At 36.1% G+C, this 21,882-nt stretch overlaps 2 protein-coding genes across 8 annotated transcripts in view; both read right to left on the bottom strand.

Annotated features, from left to right (window-relative positions):
• Positions 1 to 13: 13 nt before the first annotated feature.
• On the bottom strand, positions 14 to 18,763 carry Rbpn-5 (Rab GTPase-binding effector protein rabaptin-5). 6 transcript variants are annotated; one of them, XM_085195387.1, is made up of 15 exons: positions 18,553 to 18,763; positions 18,373 to 18,483; positions 17,578 to 17,715; positions 16,342 to 16,442; positions 14,730 to 14,852; positions 14,250 to 14,357; positions 11,225 to 11,291; positions 10,886 to 10,977; positions 10,089 to 10,321; positions 9,446 to 9,539; positions 6,109 to 6,284; positions 5,585 to 5,687; positions 5,251 to 5,367; positions 4,288 to 4,398; positions 14 to 4,060 (listed from the first exon to the last, which is right to left on the bottom strand). In XM_085195387.1, the coding sequence occupies exons 1-15, from the start codon at positions 18,596 to 18,598 to the stop codon at positions 3,893 to 3,895; spliced, it is 1,788 nt and encodes a 595-aa protein (XP_085051513.1). In that variant the 5' UTR covers positions 18,599 to 18,763; the 3' UTR covers positions 14 to 3,892. The 6 variants fall into 6 exon arrangements, with proteins under 6 accessions (XP_085051513.1, XP_085051515.1, XP_085051512.1 ...); XM_085195389.1 differs by having other exon boundaries at positions 14,730 to 14,819; XM_085195386.1 differs by having other exon boundaries at positions 10,886 to 10,986; positions 18,553 to 18,762.
• A 705-nt stretch (positions 18,764 to 19,468) lies between these two features.
• The window catches only part of LOC146534189 (uncharacterized), a 33,093-nt gene continuing 30,679 nt past the window's right edge, over positions 19,469 to 21,882 (bottom strand). For both annotated transcript variants that reach the window (XM_085195369.1, XM_085195370.1), the window contains exons 3-4: positions 20,586 to 20,730; positions 19,469 to 20,197 (exon numbers count right to left, since the gene is read on the bottom strand). In XM_085195369.1, coding sequence (XP_085051495.1) covers positions 19,875 to 20,197; positions 20,586 to 20,730 — 468 coding nt within the window. In that variant the 3' untranslated portion in view covers positions 19,469 to 19,874. The remainder of the gene's footprint in view (positions 20,198 to 20,585; positions 20,731 to 21,882) is intronic.

The raw sequence follows: 21,882 nt of genomic DNA, 5'->3' as shown, positions 1-21,882 counted from the left end.
AATAAAAGTTCGGTTTTCGGATACAATATCGAGCTCTTTATTTACAATAAAATATCTATTTTACAATATTTGCTAATTTTATTTTATTTAACAAAACGTCGAATTGTCGACACAGTTCACATTACATGATAGCGTTATATTTGTTTTTTCTTCTTTTTGCTATTTATAGTAAAACAAGTTTAAATGATACTGTAACATCATCATTACATGTTGTAAAAGATTATGACTTTTATAATAATTTTTCACATATTTTGTTTTCATTTAACAAAAACAACGCAAAATAAAAAAAGACCAACAACGAGTCGGTTTTATTAAAAAATGTTATATAATCATTTAATAAAACAGTATACAGCACCTGTGGTAGTAACTTGCAAGTGGGGTAGGGGTAGTACATAACAATATATTGCAATATAGAGCCTGCCTCTATCCTCAATAAAAATAATGTCGCATTTCGAACCAGTTGTTCCTGAGAGTGCAGCGTCTTGCAGCAATCAGTGTCTTTTGTAATATTAATATAAAGTATCACATAATGTGAACATATCGCCTTCCTTTAACATAATAATAAATGTTCATTTCAGTTAGCACTATAAGTATCACGTGACCCGCGGGTCTCTTGCCCTATTACAGTCCGGTAGATGAGTCGTGGCCGCCTCGAAGTTGGCTGTAGACGGTTGCGCAGATTTGATTCAGGGCGACCACGACTCGTCGACCGTACTTTGCAATATTTTGGTTACGTTTGGTTCGGAACCCACAATAATATTATCTAAATACTCTAGAAGAACAAATATGTACATTCTGAATGAAAAATGTTCAAATGATTAATTTTGTGTGAAAAAATTATTGAAAAAATATTAAAAGTAATTTAATTTTTCAAGTAACACTCATGTAAAAAAAGTAACTATTTTATCATATTTAAAGTGGTTTTCGCACATTTAAATATATCGAAATTTACTATTGAAGAAACATGATTTTAGAACAGATTTTAAATATTATTTAACCGCTTTAGGTATTAATTCAGAAAGAGGGAAGTGGAGTGTCTTTAATACCATCTGTTTACCCTGCTATATGTGGGATACACCGTGAAGCTAAGAATATATTTTTTATAATCTTTATATATTGTAAGAGTAATGAAATCTTGGACAACAGATGTTTTTTATATCAATAGCTCGGCCACAAACTAAACAACTTGCAACTCATCGCTTGTTATGTATAAGTGTAACAATGACATTTGATATCCTTGAAAAAATAAATATTGCAGTAGACGACATCAAATTCTCTAAATAGTTTTTGTCGCATATATTCCCATATTTAACTTATAAAAAAAGGGCATTGTTGCAAAATGTTCATAGAGAAAATAACAATCAATTATTGTATAGTAGTATTTAAAATTATATAAGCCAAACAATAAAAAAAAGTAGTTTTAGACTACATACATACTATTATAATTATATTATTTCAAAACAATTAGCATCTATTCATAGCGTCTTAATGGGAATAGAGTGTCTTAACATCAGGTTCTCGGGTTCCCTCCACCTAACCTGTTATGTGCGAGATACAGCGTTAAGCTATCCATTTTAAAAATTATATGTAACGCGATTTGACTTGATGTACGTTAAGAAATCTGGTCTAGTATTTTAGTTGAGTTTCATAGAAGTTTTTACATAATATAATTGTTGGATTAAGATTCAAGTATATAATCTATCTATATATATAAAATCGAAAGGTCACTCACTCATCACGAAATCTCAGAAACTACATGTGCTAGGAATCTCAAATTTTGCATAGGAGTTACTTATAGGACGTAGGTGCTCGCTAAGACGGGAATTTGCAATATTCGACTTCTAAGGGGTTGTTTTAGGGGTCGAAAGTTTAAATGAAACTTCATTACTACAAATGCTAGGAGTCTCAATTTTGCATAGACGTCACTAGGACGTAGCCATGGAGACAGAAATTAATAATAACATAGTTCACGCGGGTGAAACCGCGAGCGGGCCGCTAGTACTTGATAATTGTATCAATTGTTGGTAGGACTTATAAATAAATAAATGTAATGTAACGCAACACGTGTAATCCCGCACACAGCAGGGTAGACAAAGGGAACCTAGTGTTGAGTAGTGTTTCATCCCCGATAGTGATCTGATAGCAACTACAACTACCGAGGCTGCCTCTTAAGTTTTTTTTTTTTTTTTTTTTATGGAAGAAGGACAAGGCAAACGAGCGTTCGGGTCACCTGATGATGATCACCGCCGCCCACGACCCCGTGCAGCACCGGAGGAGCTACAGGTGCGTTGCCGTCCCGTTACACCAGGGACGCAAATTCAAAGTCCGCACGACCGCCTTTACTCTGGTAAACAATGTTGCAGAAAAGCCCGCAAGACTTATCGTGGATGAGGCCTTAATGAACCATTTTGGGACAATCGTAATGGCGACCATATTATCAAAGGTTATATTCATCGGGGACATAAACCAACTACCCTTTATCGACAGATTAAAATTCTGCCAAATGCACTATATCAGCCCAAACTTCGTGACGACCATCAGTCAGGAGCTAGCGAGATCACATAGATGTCTACTGGATGTGACATACGCGCTCAACGAAGTTTATGACGGACAACTCGCTTCATGAGAAAATCGTGATACACGGGTGCTTTTATCCCTAGGAGATTCCCTCAATACTCTGTACTTGGTCCATATGCAAGGACCAAGATCAAAAAAGGCGTACCTAATCAGGAAAGGATACGGAAAAGGGGGAAACTCACGCATCCTGACTATCAACATTGACATCAGGACTTACATACGAGTTTGTAGTAGTCATCCAAACCAAGACCATCAAGAACGCCCTACACGACAGCATATCATACGCTGTCGTTGCTGTAACAAGGCACACACTGACACCGAGGAAGACGGTATCGGCAGGTTCATTAGCCGGGCAAATGAAGGTTCTGTGACTGATATAGTGGAACACAACATCAAAATGGCTATTTCCTACAGAGACGAGGACGCAATAAAAATACTACATAACCACCTAACTGCATCGCGATCAACATGATTAACGGCCACATAGTCGGACCTGACACACCATTCAAAATGTAATTAACGACCGGTTTACATTGTAAAAAAAAAAAACAACTATCTTTATAACGAATTAAATATAAAAAAGGCACGGACAACTAAAGTCTCTGGCGCATAACTACTCAATAAAAAAATCTAGTGTTGAGACACTCCTTCTCCTCCTTCCTCCGCCGAATTCTGGGGGCATTGGATGTTGAGTGGCGGAATTCAATGAAAATATTAAATATTTCAATTCCTCGAGCAAACTCGAACCCACAACCTATCGCGTTTACAATCACATTTAGTGCCCCTGCTCCACGACAGGCCTAATTATTCTTCTGTTACCTTTTAACACGGATATCAATAAGTATCTGTCGTCTGACAGCACATGCGACGGCCGAGGGTTCGATTCCTACTCTGGCAAAATAATTATTTTTACTAGTAAGAGTCAATTGCGCTTGTAGGCAGTTTGTGGAAAACAGTGTTTTTCACTGTGTTCCCACCATTAGGGATACAGCATGAAGCTAACATAAAAAACTGTTCCAGAATTCTAACATTTCCCTACATCTGAAGACACACTATAAGGTAGTACATTCGAATAAGTACTGTATTCGAATACTGCATAAGGTGTTCAGGTACTGAAGTACCATTTTCATATGTAGTGACAGCACCAAAGGTGTATTGGGTTCTATTCAATATTGGGCAAATTATAATTGCCGTCAACGCTTAAATATGTATAATTGATTAATTGTTTGCGGAAATCTCAATTACATATTATTGTAGTGTAACAATTAAAAAGTAATTAACTCTCAACACCGCGCATCTCTGGTAGTAGTGGGCTCTAGTCCGGCGAGTTGGGCGGCCTCGTACTGAAGTAGGGCGCACGGTGCGGCTGCAGCAGCGTGAGGCACACGGAGCAGACGCGCGCGGGCGCGGCGCGCGGCCCGGCCGGCACGTTGTGCGACGCGCACGACGAGCAGAAGATGCGTCCGCAGTGACGGCAGTGGACCTGCGGATTCGTGTTTACATCCTCCTATTAGGTTAGGATAATAGTGTTCAATAGATTAAATAACATCCTCAGTTAATTATTTAAAAATATAATTTTTTCATAACATTTAAAAAAAAGAAAATTATTGTAAGGGAAATTTCATTTCTACACATGTGATCTCGCATCCACATATGTGATCTTCGTCATTTTAATATTCTTCATATTAGTTAAACTCGTGTGGCGGGTACCTTCTTCTTGTTGGTGGGCAGGTGCGTATGGCAGGTGGGGCACTCGCTCACGTCCTCGTCGTGCTGCCACCGCACCTCCGTGTCCGCCTCGCGGATACGCTGCAGCTGCACCTGCACACAGCAACAAATAAATAAACATACATAATATGTACATCATATTTTCCCATTGTATCTTTTTTTAGTATTACACAAATCTCTTATGGCCTGAAAAGGGAGTGCCTAATTATACACTATTCTTATTCTTCTACTCTTCTATCATTTGAGCTAAACTCTATCTCTCACACTGTAGGGTCTTAATGCCTACTTTACTATGGGTGGGGTACAGTGTGAAGGAAAAAAAAATGACTACCCCTCACATCGGCAAAAAGGCATACGTTTATTGCTCAAATTAGATTCGCGCATTACTTATTGTATCTCTCTATTACCAACTGAATACAATTAGTAATTACTCTTACATAGCTACGTGTCAATTATATTAATAGTATCATAATACTGGAATATACAACATTACCAAATACGAAAGGGCACACGGCACACTTATTAAGTGGCGGAGTTAAGCGCCACACTGCATCAGAATGGCCAAATATACATTGAGAATTAATAATTTGTCGAGTTTTCTAAGTAGTGCTCGAGCAATTCAGTAATAATATGTAGCCTGTGGTCTATCAAAATTATTGTATAATAACAACTATGTATGCAATAATTTTTTTTTATGAAATTTATTCGTCCAAAAAGGATTTCTCTCAAAATATTTTATATGTAAATGTTTACACCATAATTCTATGCAAATTCATAAATCTGGGCATGAGGTTTTAACGATTACAAATCAAACCCACAACCGTCACGTTAGTGCCCCTGCGCTACGATGGCCTCAAAGCCTTAAGTGTGAATATTGCTTGAAATTTAAATAAGCACTTGTGTTTTCTTTAAGTGAATTTATTTTAGAAAAAGTTTTTAATCTACCTGCAACGACTGGGACAGTCTAACAAAGTCCTGTTGCACTTTCTCTCCGTTGTCGAGTTCCTGCTGTAGCACGCTCACTTTTGCACGCACTTCACTCACTTCGTTTTGTAGTCGCTTCTATTAAAACAAAAAAAATAAAAAAAACTTACAATATTTGTCCTTAATTAGTTGTAATGACGTAATATGCTGTACACTGTATATATTTTATTGTCTAATTTACGTATTTTAAACACGAGGCATTAAAAAAACCAAATTAGTGATAAGTACATAAATTTAACAATTAAAATAAAATAAAAAAATACAAATATTAATAAACTTGAAATCTTCAATGCACCTTGTCCTCTAATAATGATTCTATCATCTCGTTGGAATGCCGCAGCTTGTCTGCCAACTCCTTCATCTGTTCTCGCTCTGTTTGGAGCCTGTCCAGTTCCTCTCTAAAAAACAAATAGGCTCTTAATTCAAAAAAGACAATGAGAAATAATATTGATAATAGTGAGGCCGTCGTAAACGTGACGGTTGTGGGTTCGAGTCTCACTCTGGGAAATGAAATATTTAATGTCATCTTTTTTTGCTTTGTCAACCAGAGAAAGCGCGGGGTTGAATTCCTCCATTCCAAGCAATCCCACAAGAATTCTGCGGAAAGTGGCGAACGGGGTGTTTTAACACTAGATTCGCAGGTTCCCTCTGCCTACCCCGGTATGTGCATAAAGCGTGAAGCTAAAACAAAAAATAATAATATTAATAACCATTTTACTCAATATACAAAACATAATTTTGTTCACTTATTTAAATGTTCCGCTGATTATATATCTAATATAATTAGAAAAATGCAAATAACAGAAATGGATGTGGTACCGGTGCGTGCGCAGGTCGGCGGCGAGGCCGGCGAGGTCATCGTCCTTGCGCAGCAGTAGGGTCGCGTGGTGCAGCAGCTGCGCGCGCAGCTCCTCCTCGGCCGCAAGCGCGCGCTCTCGCCCCGTCGCGCACACCAGCAGCTGCTCGCGCAGGTGCAGCGCTTGCTCTTGCAGCTCCTGGGGGTTCATGTCAAGTGTGAATGGTACTTGTGCATCAAGTTTCAGGTATAACCTGTAATCACTAAATATAATTCAAAGTGCTTTTTTTTGGCAACTTGTATTAAGTACTATTTCAAGTTCATACTACAACCGAACGACAACACATCTTAAAAACAGCAACAGATTTTTACAAAGAATTATATACAGACAATCTAAAGGAACAAACAGACGATACAACATTTAAGGACAATATAAACCAAGAACCAATCCCACAGATGTTGCAAAGCGAAGTAAGAAGGGCTATTCAAACACAAAAGATAGGAAAATCACCTGGCGATGATAAAATAACTAATGAACTACTAAAAGCAACCATTGAACAAATAAAAAAACTTTTGCTCATATATGTAACCAAATTTTAGACACAGAACAAATACCCTCTCAATGGACATCTTCAACAATCATACTTTTGCATAAAAAGGGAGACAAGAGTAATATAAACAATTATAGACCTATCAGCTTAATCCCAAACTTGTATAAAATATTCATAAAAATTATACTAGAACGCCTGACCAAACAGTTAGACAGTAATCAGCCTATAGAGCAAGCTGGATTCCGATCCGATTTCTCAACAATTGATCATATACACACTGTCAAGCAAGTAATAGAGAAATGCAACGAATACAACCGCCCGTATTACTTATCCTTCGTCGACTATAATAAAGCATTTGACTCCCTGAAGCATAGCTACATATGGGACTCATTGAGAAACCAAGGGGTTGAGCAAAAATATATAAGAATAATAAAGCAAATATATGAGAAAAGCACAGCAAAAATACAACTAGAAAAAACAGGAAATCTATTCCATATTCAGAGAGGAGTTAGACAAGGAGACCCGCTGTCACCCAAGATATTCAACGCAGTCTTAGAGAACATCTTCAGGCAACTCAACTGGGACAACTTCGGCATCAATATCAATGGAGAAAAGCTACACCACCTGAGATTCGCAGACGACATAATCTTGTTTGCAGAAGATCCAGACACCCTACAACTAATGCTGCAACAACTAGCATCAGAAAGCAAAAAAGCAGGACTACCAATGAATACCAGCAAAACCAAATTAATGACTAACATGACCAAAGTCAAAATAGAAGTGGAGGAAGAGATTGAATATGTCAACGAATATATATACCTGGGTCAAGTAATATCAGTAAAGGATCTGCCAAATAAGGAAGTAGACAGACGAATAAATAACACCTGGCAAAGATACTGGTCTCTCCGTGAAATAATGAAGAATAAATCAGTGCCCATTTCAGAAAAATCAAAAATATTTAACACATGTATCCTCCCATGCCTCACCTACGGCTGTCAAACTTGGCCATTATCACAGAAAATTGAACACAAACTGGGAGTATGCCAAAGAGGAATGGAAAGGAGCATGATAGGCCTGAGATTGAAAGACAAATGCAAAGCAACAAAAATCAGGAGCATTACCAAAGTATTGGATGTCAAAGTAAAAACAAGAACTCTTAAGTGGAAGTGGACTGGTCACATGATGAGATCACATGCAGGAAAGTGGACCAAAAAAGTCTCAGAATGGTACCCAAGAAATGGAAAAAGACGGAGAGGGAGACAGATTAAAAGATGGGAAGACAACCTGCCAAAGGGGTGGAGACGGACAGCACTAGACCGGCACAAGTGGAGGGAACTTGAGGAGGCCTATGTCGTAGGACAGCCTGACCTGGTAGCTGACACTAGCAGAAATAATAATAATGAATAATAAAAAAAAAATAAAAAAAAAAAAAAAATATACAAAAAAAAAATTTGGAAAATAAAAGCTACATTTGAAAAAAAAATTAGCATTTCAATAAATTAACATTTGAAAAAAATCAAAAAAAAAAAAAAAAAGAAGGACAATTTCAGTTAATATTCAATTCTATGTTAGTAAATATATTTTTATATATTGTGTAAAATGTTAGTTATAAGCAAAACAAATTATGTAAACAGGTCAGAGAAAATAAAGGCTCTTTTTATTTTATTTTATTTATATTAAGTACTATTGCACTCATTTATATCTTCTTTTAATAGAGCATTTATTATATTACTATACTGACATGTCCTCCTAGTACATGTCAGTATAGTAATATAATAAAATAAATATAAAACAAATACTGAAATAATACCAAATACTATAATAGAACATAGCCTGCGGGAGCCGGGACTCGAGCACCATCCTTATAGGTCCTGAGCCAGCCGTTAAGTCGGAGAAGTTCAGGTACCTTGGATCCATTATGCACGAGTCTGGAGGCATCGACCACGATGTCCATGGCCGGATAAGCGCTGCCTGGGCCAAATGGCGGGAGGTCACTGGTGTGGTCTGCGACCGCAGAATACCGCCCAAGCTCAAGGGGCTGATATACAAGAGCATCGTCCGACCGGTTCTTTTATACGGCAGCGAATGTTGGCCAGCACTATCTCGGCACACTCAGGAGCTTCACGTCACGGAAATGAAGATGCTGAGGTGGATGTGCGGCGTAACGCGGTCTGACCGCATACGCAACACATTCATTCGAGGTAGTCTTGGGGTCCGTGACGTAGCGGATAAGCTCCAAGAGCGTCGCTTGAGATGGTTTGGCCACGTTACGCGCCGGCCTAAGAACTATGTCGGACGCAAGTGCCTTGCTATACAAGTTCCTGGGGCGCGACCTCCCGGACGCCCAAGGAAGCGCTGGTTGGATGTCGTGATGCAGGACATGAGAGCCAATGGTCTAACCACCGAGGACGCAAAAGATAGTGCAAAGTGGAGTAGGTTAAGTAGGAAGGCAGACCCTGGTAATAGCCGGGATTAATGCCAGGAAGAAGAAGAAGAAGAAGACTATAATAGAACATAGAATATAATAGAATATAATAGAACAATGACTGATGTAGGTGAGGACATCTTGACACAGTGGTAACTAACCGATTGGAGAAACGATAGTTATAAATTCGATCCCCCTTGAGATAGTAATTATATTTAAACTCATATTATCTTGTTCTATTAAGCAATGAGTTCTATAATATCGCAAATACAAGCAGCAGCAGCAAAAGGAGAACAAAGTGTCTCAAAATTATATATTCTTGGCCTATCCTACTAAGCTAATAAAAGCAGGAATCCAAAAAATATGATAAACTAAGAATCTCACCGCAACATTGTCCGGTAGATTGATGATTTCATTTTGCATCTCGGCCGCCTTCTTTATGTATTGCCCAATTAACATGTTGTTATCTTTTTCTAAACTGAAATAATAATAATTGTTAAAAATATTTTTTACTAGATTAAGTATATAAAAGTATACAATAAAAAAAATGCAAACACAAAATACTAATTAAGTAATGACAAATAAATGTTTGTTGACTTAGTTAACATTGTACAGATCTGATCTCTCTTCAATTAAAAAATGTAAATGGAAAGTAATAACTATTGATATTTCGAACTTTACACCGTAGACCTTACGTTCGGGCTTGATGCGATCAAAAGCAAGCCTATTTCAGTATTAAAAAAAATATCTTAAAAGTTTAAATCATACTTTCAAACATATCAAACCAACTCATAGAGAAAATCATCAATTTCATACAATATAAGACAATCAGCCGCCGTCGTCTGTAAGCGTGAAGGTTATAGTTTCGATATCCACTTAAGGAAACTTTCATTTATTTTCGTAACAAGACAATGCAAAACATTGAGTCGAATAGGGAACACCGCGTCTTAACATTAGGTTTCCACTACGTTCCCTGTCATATGATGGATATAGAGTGAACCTACAACAAAAAAAATTCTACACTCACGCATCCAACTTCCTCTGCAGCATTTCCCTATCAACAGTAAGCTGTGTCACTGTGTGCAGCGCTCGTTGTGCTGCTTCATCAGCTGCGGCTGCCCGCTGAGACAGTATTGTCTTGGCTTCTGTAAGTGCTCCGGAGAGTTCCGCCAGCTGGGCGGCAGACGAGGCGCGGTGGGACTGCCATGTGCGAACGGTTTCGTCTTGAGCCGCCCGTACGCCTTCTAGCTCGTCTGTTGCCTAGAATTTAAGGAGGTATGGGTTTATGTAAAGATGTACTAAGCATAACAAGGTATTAATATATACCACACTACCAAAACATACTAACAGTAGTCACAATTACATTTAAAACGGTAAGGCTGTTTCTATGATTGTGGGAACAGACTACCCCCTCTCCCATTCTTACACCCATGTATATATATATGTATGATACTGAAAAAGTAAGTAAAAAAAGTAGTAGATAAAATTCAGCATAACACAACAGACACATTATAACTTAAAAATAAAAATTAACTAAAACAGAGGCCGTCGTGGCGCAGCGGCACAACTGTCACGCGACGGTTGTGGGTTCGATCCCCACTCGAGGAAGTGAAATATTTATTTATATATCCATTTCTTTGCTCTGGTGTCAAGGTAAAGCTCGGCATTGAGTTCTGCCCCTCAACACGCAATGCTTCCAGGATTCGGCAGAAAGTGGGGAACGGAGTGTCTTAGCACTGGTTTCCTACTGCCTACCCTGCTGCGTGCGAATACAGCGTGAAGCTGTAGTAAAACAATACACTAAAAAATAACAAAGATAATTACCAATTTAAGAGCAAGTTCATGGTGTGCAGCTCGAGCCTGTTCTGCCACCAGCTGTCTTTCATAGTTGGCACACATGTCACACTGCTTGCTGTCTGCAGATACTGACACATAAATAATAGCTCATATATTTTATACAATAGTACATATTTGAGCTATATATAAAATAGATTTTGATTAGCCCAACATGATTATTTTTTACTCCATAGAAAGGCCAGAATAAAGAGGATTGGCGGACACCTTTGCCACCTGGCATACAGACAAACAAAATGGAACAAAAGGAAAATATATATTTCAAAAGGCTGATAAAAGATTACAGTTTTTAATATATTCAAAAATTACCCGATTCAGATTTAGTATCACCAGATTTGTCACTAGCACTAGCAGCAGTAAAGGCAGGTTTCACTTTCTGAAACATTAAAATATTTGTATGTTCTTTTTATATTTGTTTACACACATACATACAGTAAAACCTCAATTAACTAGACTAATCATTGTTGTCAGGCATTCAGTTCATCAAAAATCTAGATTTATGTACATAATGTTATTTATTTATTAAAAAGAACAAATACATATTAATGAATTAATATTTATTAAGAAATTATTATGCGACACATATATTTCATCATACTTACACAAATATTCTTTTAGATTACATAGCAGACTAAATTATTAAATACCTAATTTAATAAAATTAGTTTCAGTTGTTAGTCTGGTTTAGATAATAGATTATCTACTGTACTTATAAAAAAATCAGTCCTTTTCTTATTAATAAAAAATAGTTACAAACATAGTTTTTTATTTGAAATTTCATATGAGATTTAGAATTGGATGTATTAATCAAATTAATTGGGTGTAGCTTTACAAATATTTAGTTGTTTTAAATTTTTTTTTTATATATTTAGTTATTTTAATGTATTCTTACTAGTAAGAACTGGCTTGGAAGTCACCAAAGAATCACCAGCCAAAACTATTGTTGAATTTAAATTTTCATAGGTGATGCCTGGAGAAACCGGAGAAAGAGTATTCCCAACCAGCTCTTCAAATAAGTTCTGGGTTTGAGTATCTTTGTTTTAAACTATCATTTTCTAATGTAAATATATATTCCTTGGCCTCATGCAGTTATGATTTAAGATCAAACATAAATATCAAAAAACTACTTTTTTTTTTATGGAAGAAGGACAAGGCAAACGAGCGTTCGGGGCACCTGATGATGATCACCGCCGCCCACGACCCCGTGCAGCACCGGAGGAGCTACAGGTGCGTTGCCGGCCTTTAAGGTGGAGACAGACGCGCTTTTTGAAGGTACCCATATCGTACCGACCTGAAAACACTGCCGCGGGTAGGCCATTCCACAGTTCGGTGGCGCGTGGAAGGAAATTTCTACGAAACCGCACAGTAGTGGAGTGCCACGTATCCAGGTGGTGTGGATGGTATTTAAGTTTGTGACGTACTGTGCGGTTGGAAAATTCGGCGGCAGGTAACAGGTCGAACAGTTCTTCAGAACACTAACCATGAAAAATGCGATAGAGAACGCACAGCGAGGAGACGTTTCTACGCAGAGCCAAAGTGTCAAGCCTTTCACAGCTTACTGGGTCCTTAATGATTCGAACAGCTCTACGTTGTATGCGATCAAATGGGTCAAGCTGATACTGGGGTGCACCAGCCCAGAGATGAGAACAGTACTCCATGTGTGGCCGAACCTGGGCCCTATATAGGGCCAATCGGTGTTTTGGCGTGAAGTACCGTCTCGCTCTATTGATGACCCCCAGTTTCTTCGAGGCCAACTTGGCCTTGCTTTCCAGATGATCGCGATACTGGCAGTCACTCGAAACATTAAGGCCCAATATGCTGATACTGGGCGCGGCTAAAAGGGGAGTATTCTGAAAGACTGGCGATACGATAAATGGGGTTTTTTTAGTGGTTAACGCGCAAACCTGTGTCTTCAGGGGGTTAAATTGGACCAGGTTCTTTTTACCCCATGAAGAGACAATCTCGAGGGACGCCGCAACAGAAGACACAAGTTTATTTCGGTACTGTTCAGCGTTTTCCCGAGAAAGACTTGCGCGGCCGGAGTAAACAGCGTCCACCGTGCTGTCATCTGCATAGCAATGAATGCTAGAATCTTCCAGCATGTCATTGATATGCAGAAGAAACAGCGTGGGGGACAGCACGCAGCCTTGGGGCACGCCAGCGTTCACGGGCATATGATTGGAGCAAAAACCGTCGACAACGACCTTGATGCTGCGCCCAGTGAGAAAGCTGGCGATCCACCTGCATAAGTTCTCGGGAAGCCCATAGGATGGAAGTTTGGCAAGGAGCGCTCCATGCCACACTCGATCAAAGGCCTTCGCCATGTCCAAACTAACTGCCAGGCCCTCTCCCTTGCTTTCAATAGCCGCAGCCCAACGGTGGGTAAGGGAAACCAGAAGATCACCGGTTGAGCGACCATGGCGGAAGCCATATTGACGGTCATTAATCAATCGGTGATCCTCTAGATAAACCAAGAGCTGGCTATTGATGATGCTCTCCATGACTTTTGAGAGTAGGGAGGTGATGGCAATAGGCCTGTAGTTAGATGGATAGGATCCATCGAAAAAAAAAACTTACTTAGAAAACTATCAAGTTTTCTCATATTCTACTCTACACTGGTCAAGCCAATTTACTATTTTTTTGCAGATGCAGATAGAACAAAATAATTTAAGTAAATTTTTGACAATTCATTATTAAAATCTTTGTTTTTATTTATAATCTGCAGAAAATCTTGTTTTTCCCTCAGAAGTTGTTCGCACTGAATGCTACATGACTAGTTCCCTACTCTGCCTGATGGGCCTTGGTACAATGGGTCATCATTTTTATTTATTATATTTGCAATAGTATGCTTACAATTGTAGGTTAAGGCAATATAAATGTGTTGTTAGTTTATAAATGTTTATATGTGTTAGAGAGTAATGAGAATGCAATAAGCAAGGAAGATATTAGAATTTAAAATGTAGTTTGTTATCTCCGCGATGACAACCAACTATTTATTTGTCTATTTGTTATACTGAATAGCTGTCTAGTTGTTATACTGAATATGATATTAACAGTACAAATGTCTATATCAGAGACTTTTTCGCAAATTATACCAAATTTAACAATAAAAATAATTTTATGGGAGAAGTTTTAAAGACTATCCTGGTGTGGCCACAAGAAGAAAAAAGTTATCTAATTGTACACAAAAAAAGATGACATGACTGTGGGTTCAATTTTGCTTTGTAAAATGATGTAGGTGGTGGTTTAGCAGTATGTGCGCTGTGCCAACCCTATTTATGGGGAATATGCTGCTTGTTTTTTTTTTAAAATTAAATTTTAGCTTCAATCTCACTTTAGTTTCCTGAAGCTGAGCATCAGTTTCTCTTAGTTTGTTTTTGAGTGCTGTAATTTCCATCTCCAGTGGGTCGATGATGGATTTGAGTAGCTCATTGTCCTCAAACTGAAATTAGTAATTATAAGTATATTAATTTAGCAGTCAGCATTTTGTTTTAGTGACTGACTGCTTATTAATTTGTGAATAATATTGAAAATACCTTTTGGAGTTAAATATGTATTTCACAACAAAAAAAGTTCTACTTAATTGAAACAAACAGGCTGTCATATATACTGTATAAACTGTATGGGGGAATAAAATATTTACATTTCTTCACTCAGGTGATAATACAAGACACCATTTCATTTGGCCACTCACCTCACAAATTTAATGATGAGTGGGCAAACGAATACCTAACACTAAAATGCCTTTCTACCATACTACTTACGGAGGAGTAAGGCGTTAAGATAAAGAAAGAAAAAAAATATATAAATATACCTTTCTAACATTAGGTACGTCCACATCAGTATCAGCCCCGAGTTTCCTGGCGATACTCCGCACGAAGGTGGCCGGCGCCAGCGACAGCTCCTGCCAATCCCACGCTTTGTCACTCATGTCCTCCTTGATCGCATTTATATACGAAGTTATTTCGGACTTTTTTGTTGAAATGTGTATTTTTAATTATTGAAATGTATGTAATGGGAGATAATGTTAACATTTACAAATGACTAGCATATATTATTTGCATTTCTAAGTTACTAACCAATCCTTAACCTGGTTCCTCGATAAATGACTACCCAACACCAAAATATATTTTAAAATTTTACCCAATATTTCCTGAGATCAGTGAATTCAACCAAAAAACTCTTCAGTTTTATAATATTAGTATAGAATTATAACGAAGCTCATTCTGATATTTGTGTTTAACTTACATTCATGTTGTCTTTTTATGTACAGGACAGAAGCAAAAGATATAATATGTCGTGTTGAGTATTAGAGCATTTATAAACAAATGAAAGCTAGACATAAACTAATAGACTAAATTAAAATAACAAAAAAAATATTAATTACACATACAATTAATTGACGTTAGTTTTCCAATAAGAAATGTCATAATCATATAATTTCAAATTTGGCGTTAATTATAGAACAGATAATTTAAGTTTAATTCATAGATAATTCGACGCCCTACGTGTATGATTTTTATACTATATTTTATAACTCTGAAATTTATTAAGGAAACTATGTTTAAAAGGTTACCTGAATATTGCATTGCTGCAGTCTTTTCCACATTGCAGGTTTTAGTGTACAACACTATTTTTGTAAATATATATTCCCATATTATTCACAACAGATACTTAGCAAATTTTAAAATAAAAAAGTAATTTAGTAGGTAAAACTAAATAAATTATGCATGCGTAATTGACGTAAGGTATCTTATCTAAACACGTTAAAACGTTTAACTGTGAAAGAGTCATTTTGAAAAACGATACACACTAAGTGCCCTAGAAATGTTAAACCTCCTATTTTCATATTTTATTAAATATCAAAATATTTTACCTGGGCAAAATAAGTGTAATAATCTTTTTTTATGTAAATAACGTGATTGTAAAAACCAAATCATACATCTGATAAGCTATTGAAAATTTCTTTTTGAATATAGTTATATATATTAGAAAATAGAGATAAAGACGATAAGTTATGTAAATATTGTGCAATAAAGAATCCTTTTAATTACCTATTATGAATAAATTTAGCTCAAAAGAGAAAAACTGTCCATATATTATAACATCACTATAAGGCTACTTACTATGTGATAATGTTACAAGTTACGGTGGATGATAACAAAAAAACAGTACCAGTTAAATTTACATAAGTTAACAAGTCATGCTTTTGTGGTAATCAAATGTTTGTCAAAAATAATGTTTTCAAATAAAAATTCAATTGTTTCAAATTAAAATTTGTTTTCAAATTTCTTTAACATATAACTAATTTATTCAACTTCATCTAATACAAAATTATATTTTAAATTAAAATACACAATTAAAAAACAAACTTTGTTTAATAATTGAAATAAGAAAATATAAATGATTACTTTAAAAAATTATACCTGTTGTTGCTTTAGTTGATTTAGTTGTTGCTCCAATTCAATGTTCTTTGCTCTCAGTCTTCGCAACTCTTCTGTACCTGATGAGGATGCTTCTACTGTTTCTGTTGATATTTAAAAATAATAATTAGTGATTAAGGTTTAATATTAATAGACTTATGACATTATAATTTTTTTCTAAACTTTGCAGGGCACTCTGGATGATTCGGGAGAATAGATCACTTCAATTTTGAATAGAAAAATGTATGTATAAATTTAGAAGAAAAAAATATTAAAAAGCCTTGAAAATAGGAAACCAACCTAGTCCAATACCAATTTTTTATTCCATTTCTTGTATCAATCTGACTGTAATAAACTTATTGTGGACAATCCACAATCAGTTTAAAATAATTTATTTTTAAAAAAGGCAGTCATAGTAGAAAATGTTCTTAAAATACCTTTAGGGCTCCAAAAACAGGAAATTAGCGGCAACATTACAATAAACCCTAGCAAGTAAATGTGCTACATGATTGAGGAAAACAAAATTATAAATAACCTAATTGCGCCAACATAAATCATTATATTGTAATCAGATGAGATTATAATATTCCTAATTAAAATTTAAACTACTTTTTTAATACAAAAATAGTAACAATTTTTTACACAGATTCAAATATAGAAAATGAATACTCTGGTATAAGGAAATCAGTGTAAATGGATAGTAAGTACAGGATGGAGGGATAAATGGAAATATATTAGAAAAAATGAATGATGTGGTTTATCTGGAGAGTAAATTTAGTAGAGATGGCAGGTAGGAAATGGATGGGAAAAGGCATATTAGTGTCAGTAACAGAATCAATGTATACAATGCAAAGCTTTTACTAACTCTGCTGGGCAACAAAACCATGATTATAGTAAAGGAACACAGTAGAGGTGACGTCTATTTGTAGAATATGCTAGTCAATTCAGCTGATTAAACTGGCAACTGGATTAAACTGAAATAAATATACAGAATGGTAGGCATAGGTGATTTTTACCCATAGAGACTATGAGAGCTGATAGAATCCTAAGATGTATAATGTGAGAGCGACTGGTATGCAAGGCAAGGTCTGTTGAACTTTTAAAACATGTGTAAAACATGAGGACTGCTGGGGCTTTCTGTTCGTTCTCACTAGCCTAATAGAGATAAGGCATAAAGCTACAAAAGATATGTATTTATAAATGTATAAACCATTTAAAATATTTGTATAGGTAACATACCACTAACTAATAGTTGCAAGCTTTGTATTTCTGATTTCTGGTTCTCACTGAGAGTCTGCAGTTGTTGGAGCTCAGCACGCAATCCCAGAACCTCTGAGTCTAATTGTTGCTTCTCTAGCACCAATTTACGTAAATCCTCTGTAAAAATAATATTTTGTTTATTAATACATTAATACATATTACTATACATATTTATGTAATAATATTGGAAAACCCAAGACTCTGCACTGACAGTAAATGTTTTGGGTGTCAATCATCATTCAGGGAATGATTTACATGCTGTGGTAGGTCTGGAAAAGTCAAAATGCAATTTGTGCAATAATGTGCTATATGCAAAATAAAATTTAAATAATACAATTAATAATCGTTATTTTCCTTATTCACCATTCTAAGAAGTATATATACATATTCAATTCCATTAATTCCATTACTTAAATATTTTTTGTGTTACTTTAGACATTGCAGACTTGTTAGATACTTGTTATACATTAAACCAAAATAGGCTTGTTATTGCATTAAAATCAACAAAATATAATTATTAAGAAAGTTACATTTATGAAGACTTGATAGTTGTACAATTAGTGTAATTAAATGTTTGTGAATATTCATATTTAGCATAGAATTTTTATGCATTATTTACAGGTAAGGTCAAAATGTTTTTTTAATTAGGTAATACAGCTCTCTATCAATATAATTCTATTACCATGTTAATTACGCAGGGTGATGATATTACCAACCACACGATGACACCTGTGTTAAATAAAAACCAGAATGGATCATCAATAAGCTACAAACCTTCTTTTTGTAAGAACAACTCTTTCATTTTAGCTCTCTGCACATTAAATTCTTCCTCAAGTTCCCGCCTCGCATGCATGGGGGCCTCACCATCCTCACTCCTGGCTTCAACTTGAAACAGAAACACTTCTCAACTTCCTGCAGGCACATTTAGAAATAAAATAGTAACGTAAAACACACCTTTCGTCACAGTGGACTCGCTGGACGTTGCCGTTTGTTCGTCCATGGCGGTCCACTTCTTTCCAACAGCTAGTACAAGAATACACAGCTTCTAAGCATATTTTAATAACTAGAAGGTTAGCATGTAGAAAAACAATCCATTAGTAAAGAATATATGACGGTGATCACGAAAATAAGAAAATTGGTTGACAACTTGACAAATTGTAATGACAGGGTGGGATACAGATAATACAAAACTTAAAAAGTTACCATTTTAAATTAAAATGTTGTATATAGTAGCCATCAAAATAAATACTTATAAATATAAAAAAAAAAACTTGAAAATATTTGAAAGCAACATAAATTATTTTTTAATACTAATATTTTACTTTCATTAATAACGAAAGAATTATAATGTTGTGTACTTTTATATTTTTATTTCCGTAAAAAAAATGATCAATTAAAACTGTTGAACAATGCGGTTTGGAACAAAGCAAGAAGAATAATAATAAAGGATGACTAAAATGAAATAGAGACTTTTAATAAAAATTAAGTCAGCTTCACACTGTATCCCGCACACAGCAGGGTAGGCAGAGGGAACCTCGTGTTAAGATACTCCGTTTTCCACTTTCCGCCAAATTCTGGAGGCATTGCGTGTTGAGTGGCAGAACTCAACGCCGTGCTATGCCTCAACACCAGAGCGGAGAAATGGAAAAATAAATTTGAATAAATTTTAATTTATATCTTATTTTGAACTTAGTATGTATGGTATATTACGATTGGGCATAGTTGTCAGTTACTTTGCCAACAATATTTTATTAACAAATCTTACTAACATCGTCAAGCACAATCAGCAACCTCTACACAAGACCAGCAAGGCCAATGGGTACGCACCATTTTAATTAATATAATGGTAATTTCAAATAACACACTCAGATATTTGTTAAAACTTATATTTGAATTAGCAGCCATTTAAATTATCGTAGTTGAGTCATAACATATCTAAAAACCATATCTATTGAAACACATTCAACAGAATCGTTTCATCTTAAATAGGACAAATAAATAATAATAATAATTAGTAACAAATTACAAAATAATCTTTGACTAACCGACGGCGCCACCATCTAAATACAAAATATTAAAGAATAATTGAAGGCACAGACATATCACAGGTTCAACGTGTATCGTTATTTACGTTTTTACATTATTTACATTAATATATGACGTACACAGACTTGGATAAATGCAAATGTACATCATATTATAGATCCGTGCAGACATCTTATAGATCTTCTATAGATCTCCTAGATGGCGCCGTTCATTTAGCTACAATATGAGCCCTAGAAGCCTTGTCTTGCTTCTCTGAAACGTCTTCCGGTGGCTAGGTCCTCTAAACAAGGGACTTGGACAATATTGAAGTATATATGGCCCATGAGGTGTGCGGCAGAGGTGTTAGTGGCTTTGAGGCAGTCGAAGAGCATGTCGTCGCAGGTACAGTGGGATTTGCTGTAGAGGGAGTTATTGGTTAGGTTGTATCGTCTCGAGAAGGCGCGCACTTTACTGGGGCAGAGGTCGTGGGTTCGACAGCAGCGGTCGAGGGAGCGGTCGGCGCCGAGGTCGTGGTAGTCAGCCGCAATGTCACCTGTCCCGCACCATTTGGTACCTGAAGGAAAAAAATTGAAAAATTGTTCCAATTTAGAACTTAATTAATGTATGTTAATCGTTTATTGGAATAATTAGTTAAAAAATTTAAATCAAATTAAATCATCTCCACGCTGACTCCCGCACACAGCAGGGTAGGCAGAGGGAACCTAATGTTAAGACACTCCGATCCCCACTTTCTGCCGAATACTGGAGGCATTGCGTGTTAAGTGGCAGAACTTAACTCCGCGCTTTGCCTCTACACCAGAGCGAAGAAATGGAAATATAAACGTAAATAAATATTTCACACTCTCGTTTAAGTTTACTTTTAATGAAGCAACAATTTTTGAGATTTATTTTCTATAACAATTAAGTTAAAAATTATTCATCCACTACTTCAAGGACGTTACCAGGTATAATCCCCTGCAGCAGCGACAGCGGACTGCCACCAAGGAGTCCAGCATGAGCACCACCAGCTCGGAGACGATCTTCAGCGTCACCCCGCTCCCGCCAGCCCTCGCGTTTGTCTACGTCGCTGGATTCTACACCTTCCACCTAGTAGTAATAGGATTATAATATTATTTTTGTATGTTTTACCTGAATATATGCGTATATTTAAATAATAAATCATTTGCTTAAATACTTAACATATGTATTATTATAATATTTATACATAGATTCATGCTTTTTCCGCATAGCAGCAGGGTTGGCAGAGAGGCAGTTTGCGAGGGTTTTAAAAAGGACCCTGGAGTGTTGAGACACTCTATTTTGTCTCTGCCCAATTTTCAGATGTGGTTTTAGCATATAATACAATACAGCGAGGGATAGATTACAAAGAAGAAATTTTAAAGATAATTCGCTAAACATTAAATTCCCAGGTTCGGTCTGCCCACCCTGCTGTGTGCGTATACAGCATGAAACTATAATAATATATTTTCTTCTACAACAGTATATAAATCGATATTTTCTAGGCGTTTTCTATTCAAGGCATTGTATAGAACTTGAGATAAGGCTCTCCTCATTAAGACAAGAGCCTTTGATGTTCGATGAACGCCTAATTAAGAGACTTCAACGATCTAAGTCTTTTATCATCGGAACGCTTCCTTCTTACTTCACCGCCTACAAGTTGCAACTGCAAGCTTTACGTTAAATTAACGTGTTATTAAATAATTATTTGTCTTTATTGATAAAATATTAAAAGATTAATTTGATTTTATGGTAGTGACTTCAATAACTAGTGAAGAAAACGTTTACATTTTAAACAATTTTAATTTCTTAAAAATATACACAAATATACTATAATGCAACATATTCTTTATATCCTTGCTCTGCTTGTTACACACAAGATATAGGATACAATTATAAGAAAAATATTTTACCTATGACTTCCCATGGCCAAATGAAAATATCTAAGTATTGTGTATTACACATGACACTTCCTTAGAACCCGAGGGAACTCTAAGGTACATTTAACCGTATTCGATTCGCACCAGTACCTCCTACATTAGCATGTTTAACCAAACAAGCAGTTCAGATATATTGTTAGTATAGATATAAAATTTGACATTTACAAAGTCAGATCAGTTTCAATCAGATAACAGGCGCAGCGGGGTGCAGTATTAAATGTAATGTAGGCCAGTCGACGCCACTGCTTGTGGGTTCTATTCCCACTCGAGGAAATTCAATATTTAATATTTTCATGTTTCG

Source organism: Heliconius melpomene, chromosome 12 (assembly GCF_056956725.1).
Source record: "Heliconius melpomene rosina isolate 202511_hmr_F chromosome 12, ASM5695672v1, whole genome shotgun sequence".
Taxonomy (NCBI): domain Eukaryota; kingdom Metazoa; phylum Arthropoda; class Insecta; order Lepidoptera; family Nymphalidae; genus Heliconius; species Heliconius melpomene.
The sequence above is the reverse complement of the archived record's forward strand: the minus strand, read 5'-3'. Positions and strand labels throughout refer to the sequence as shown.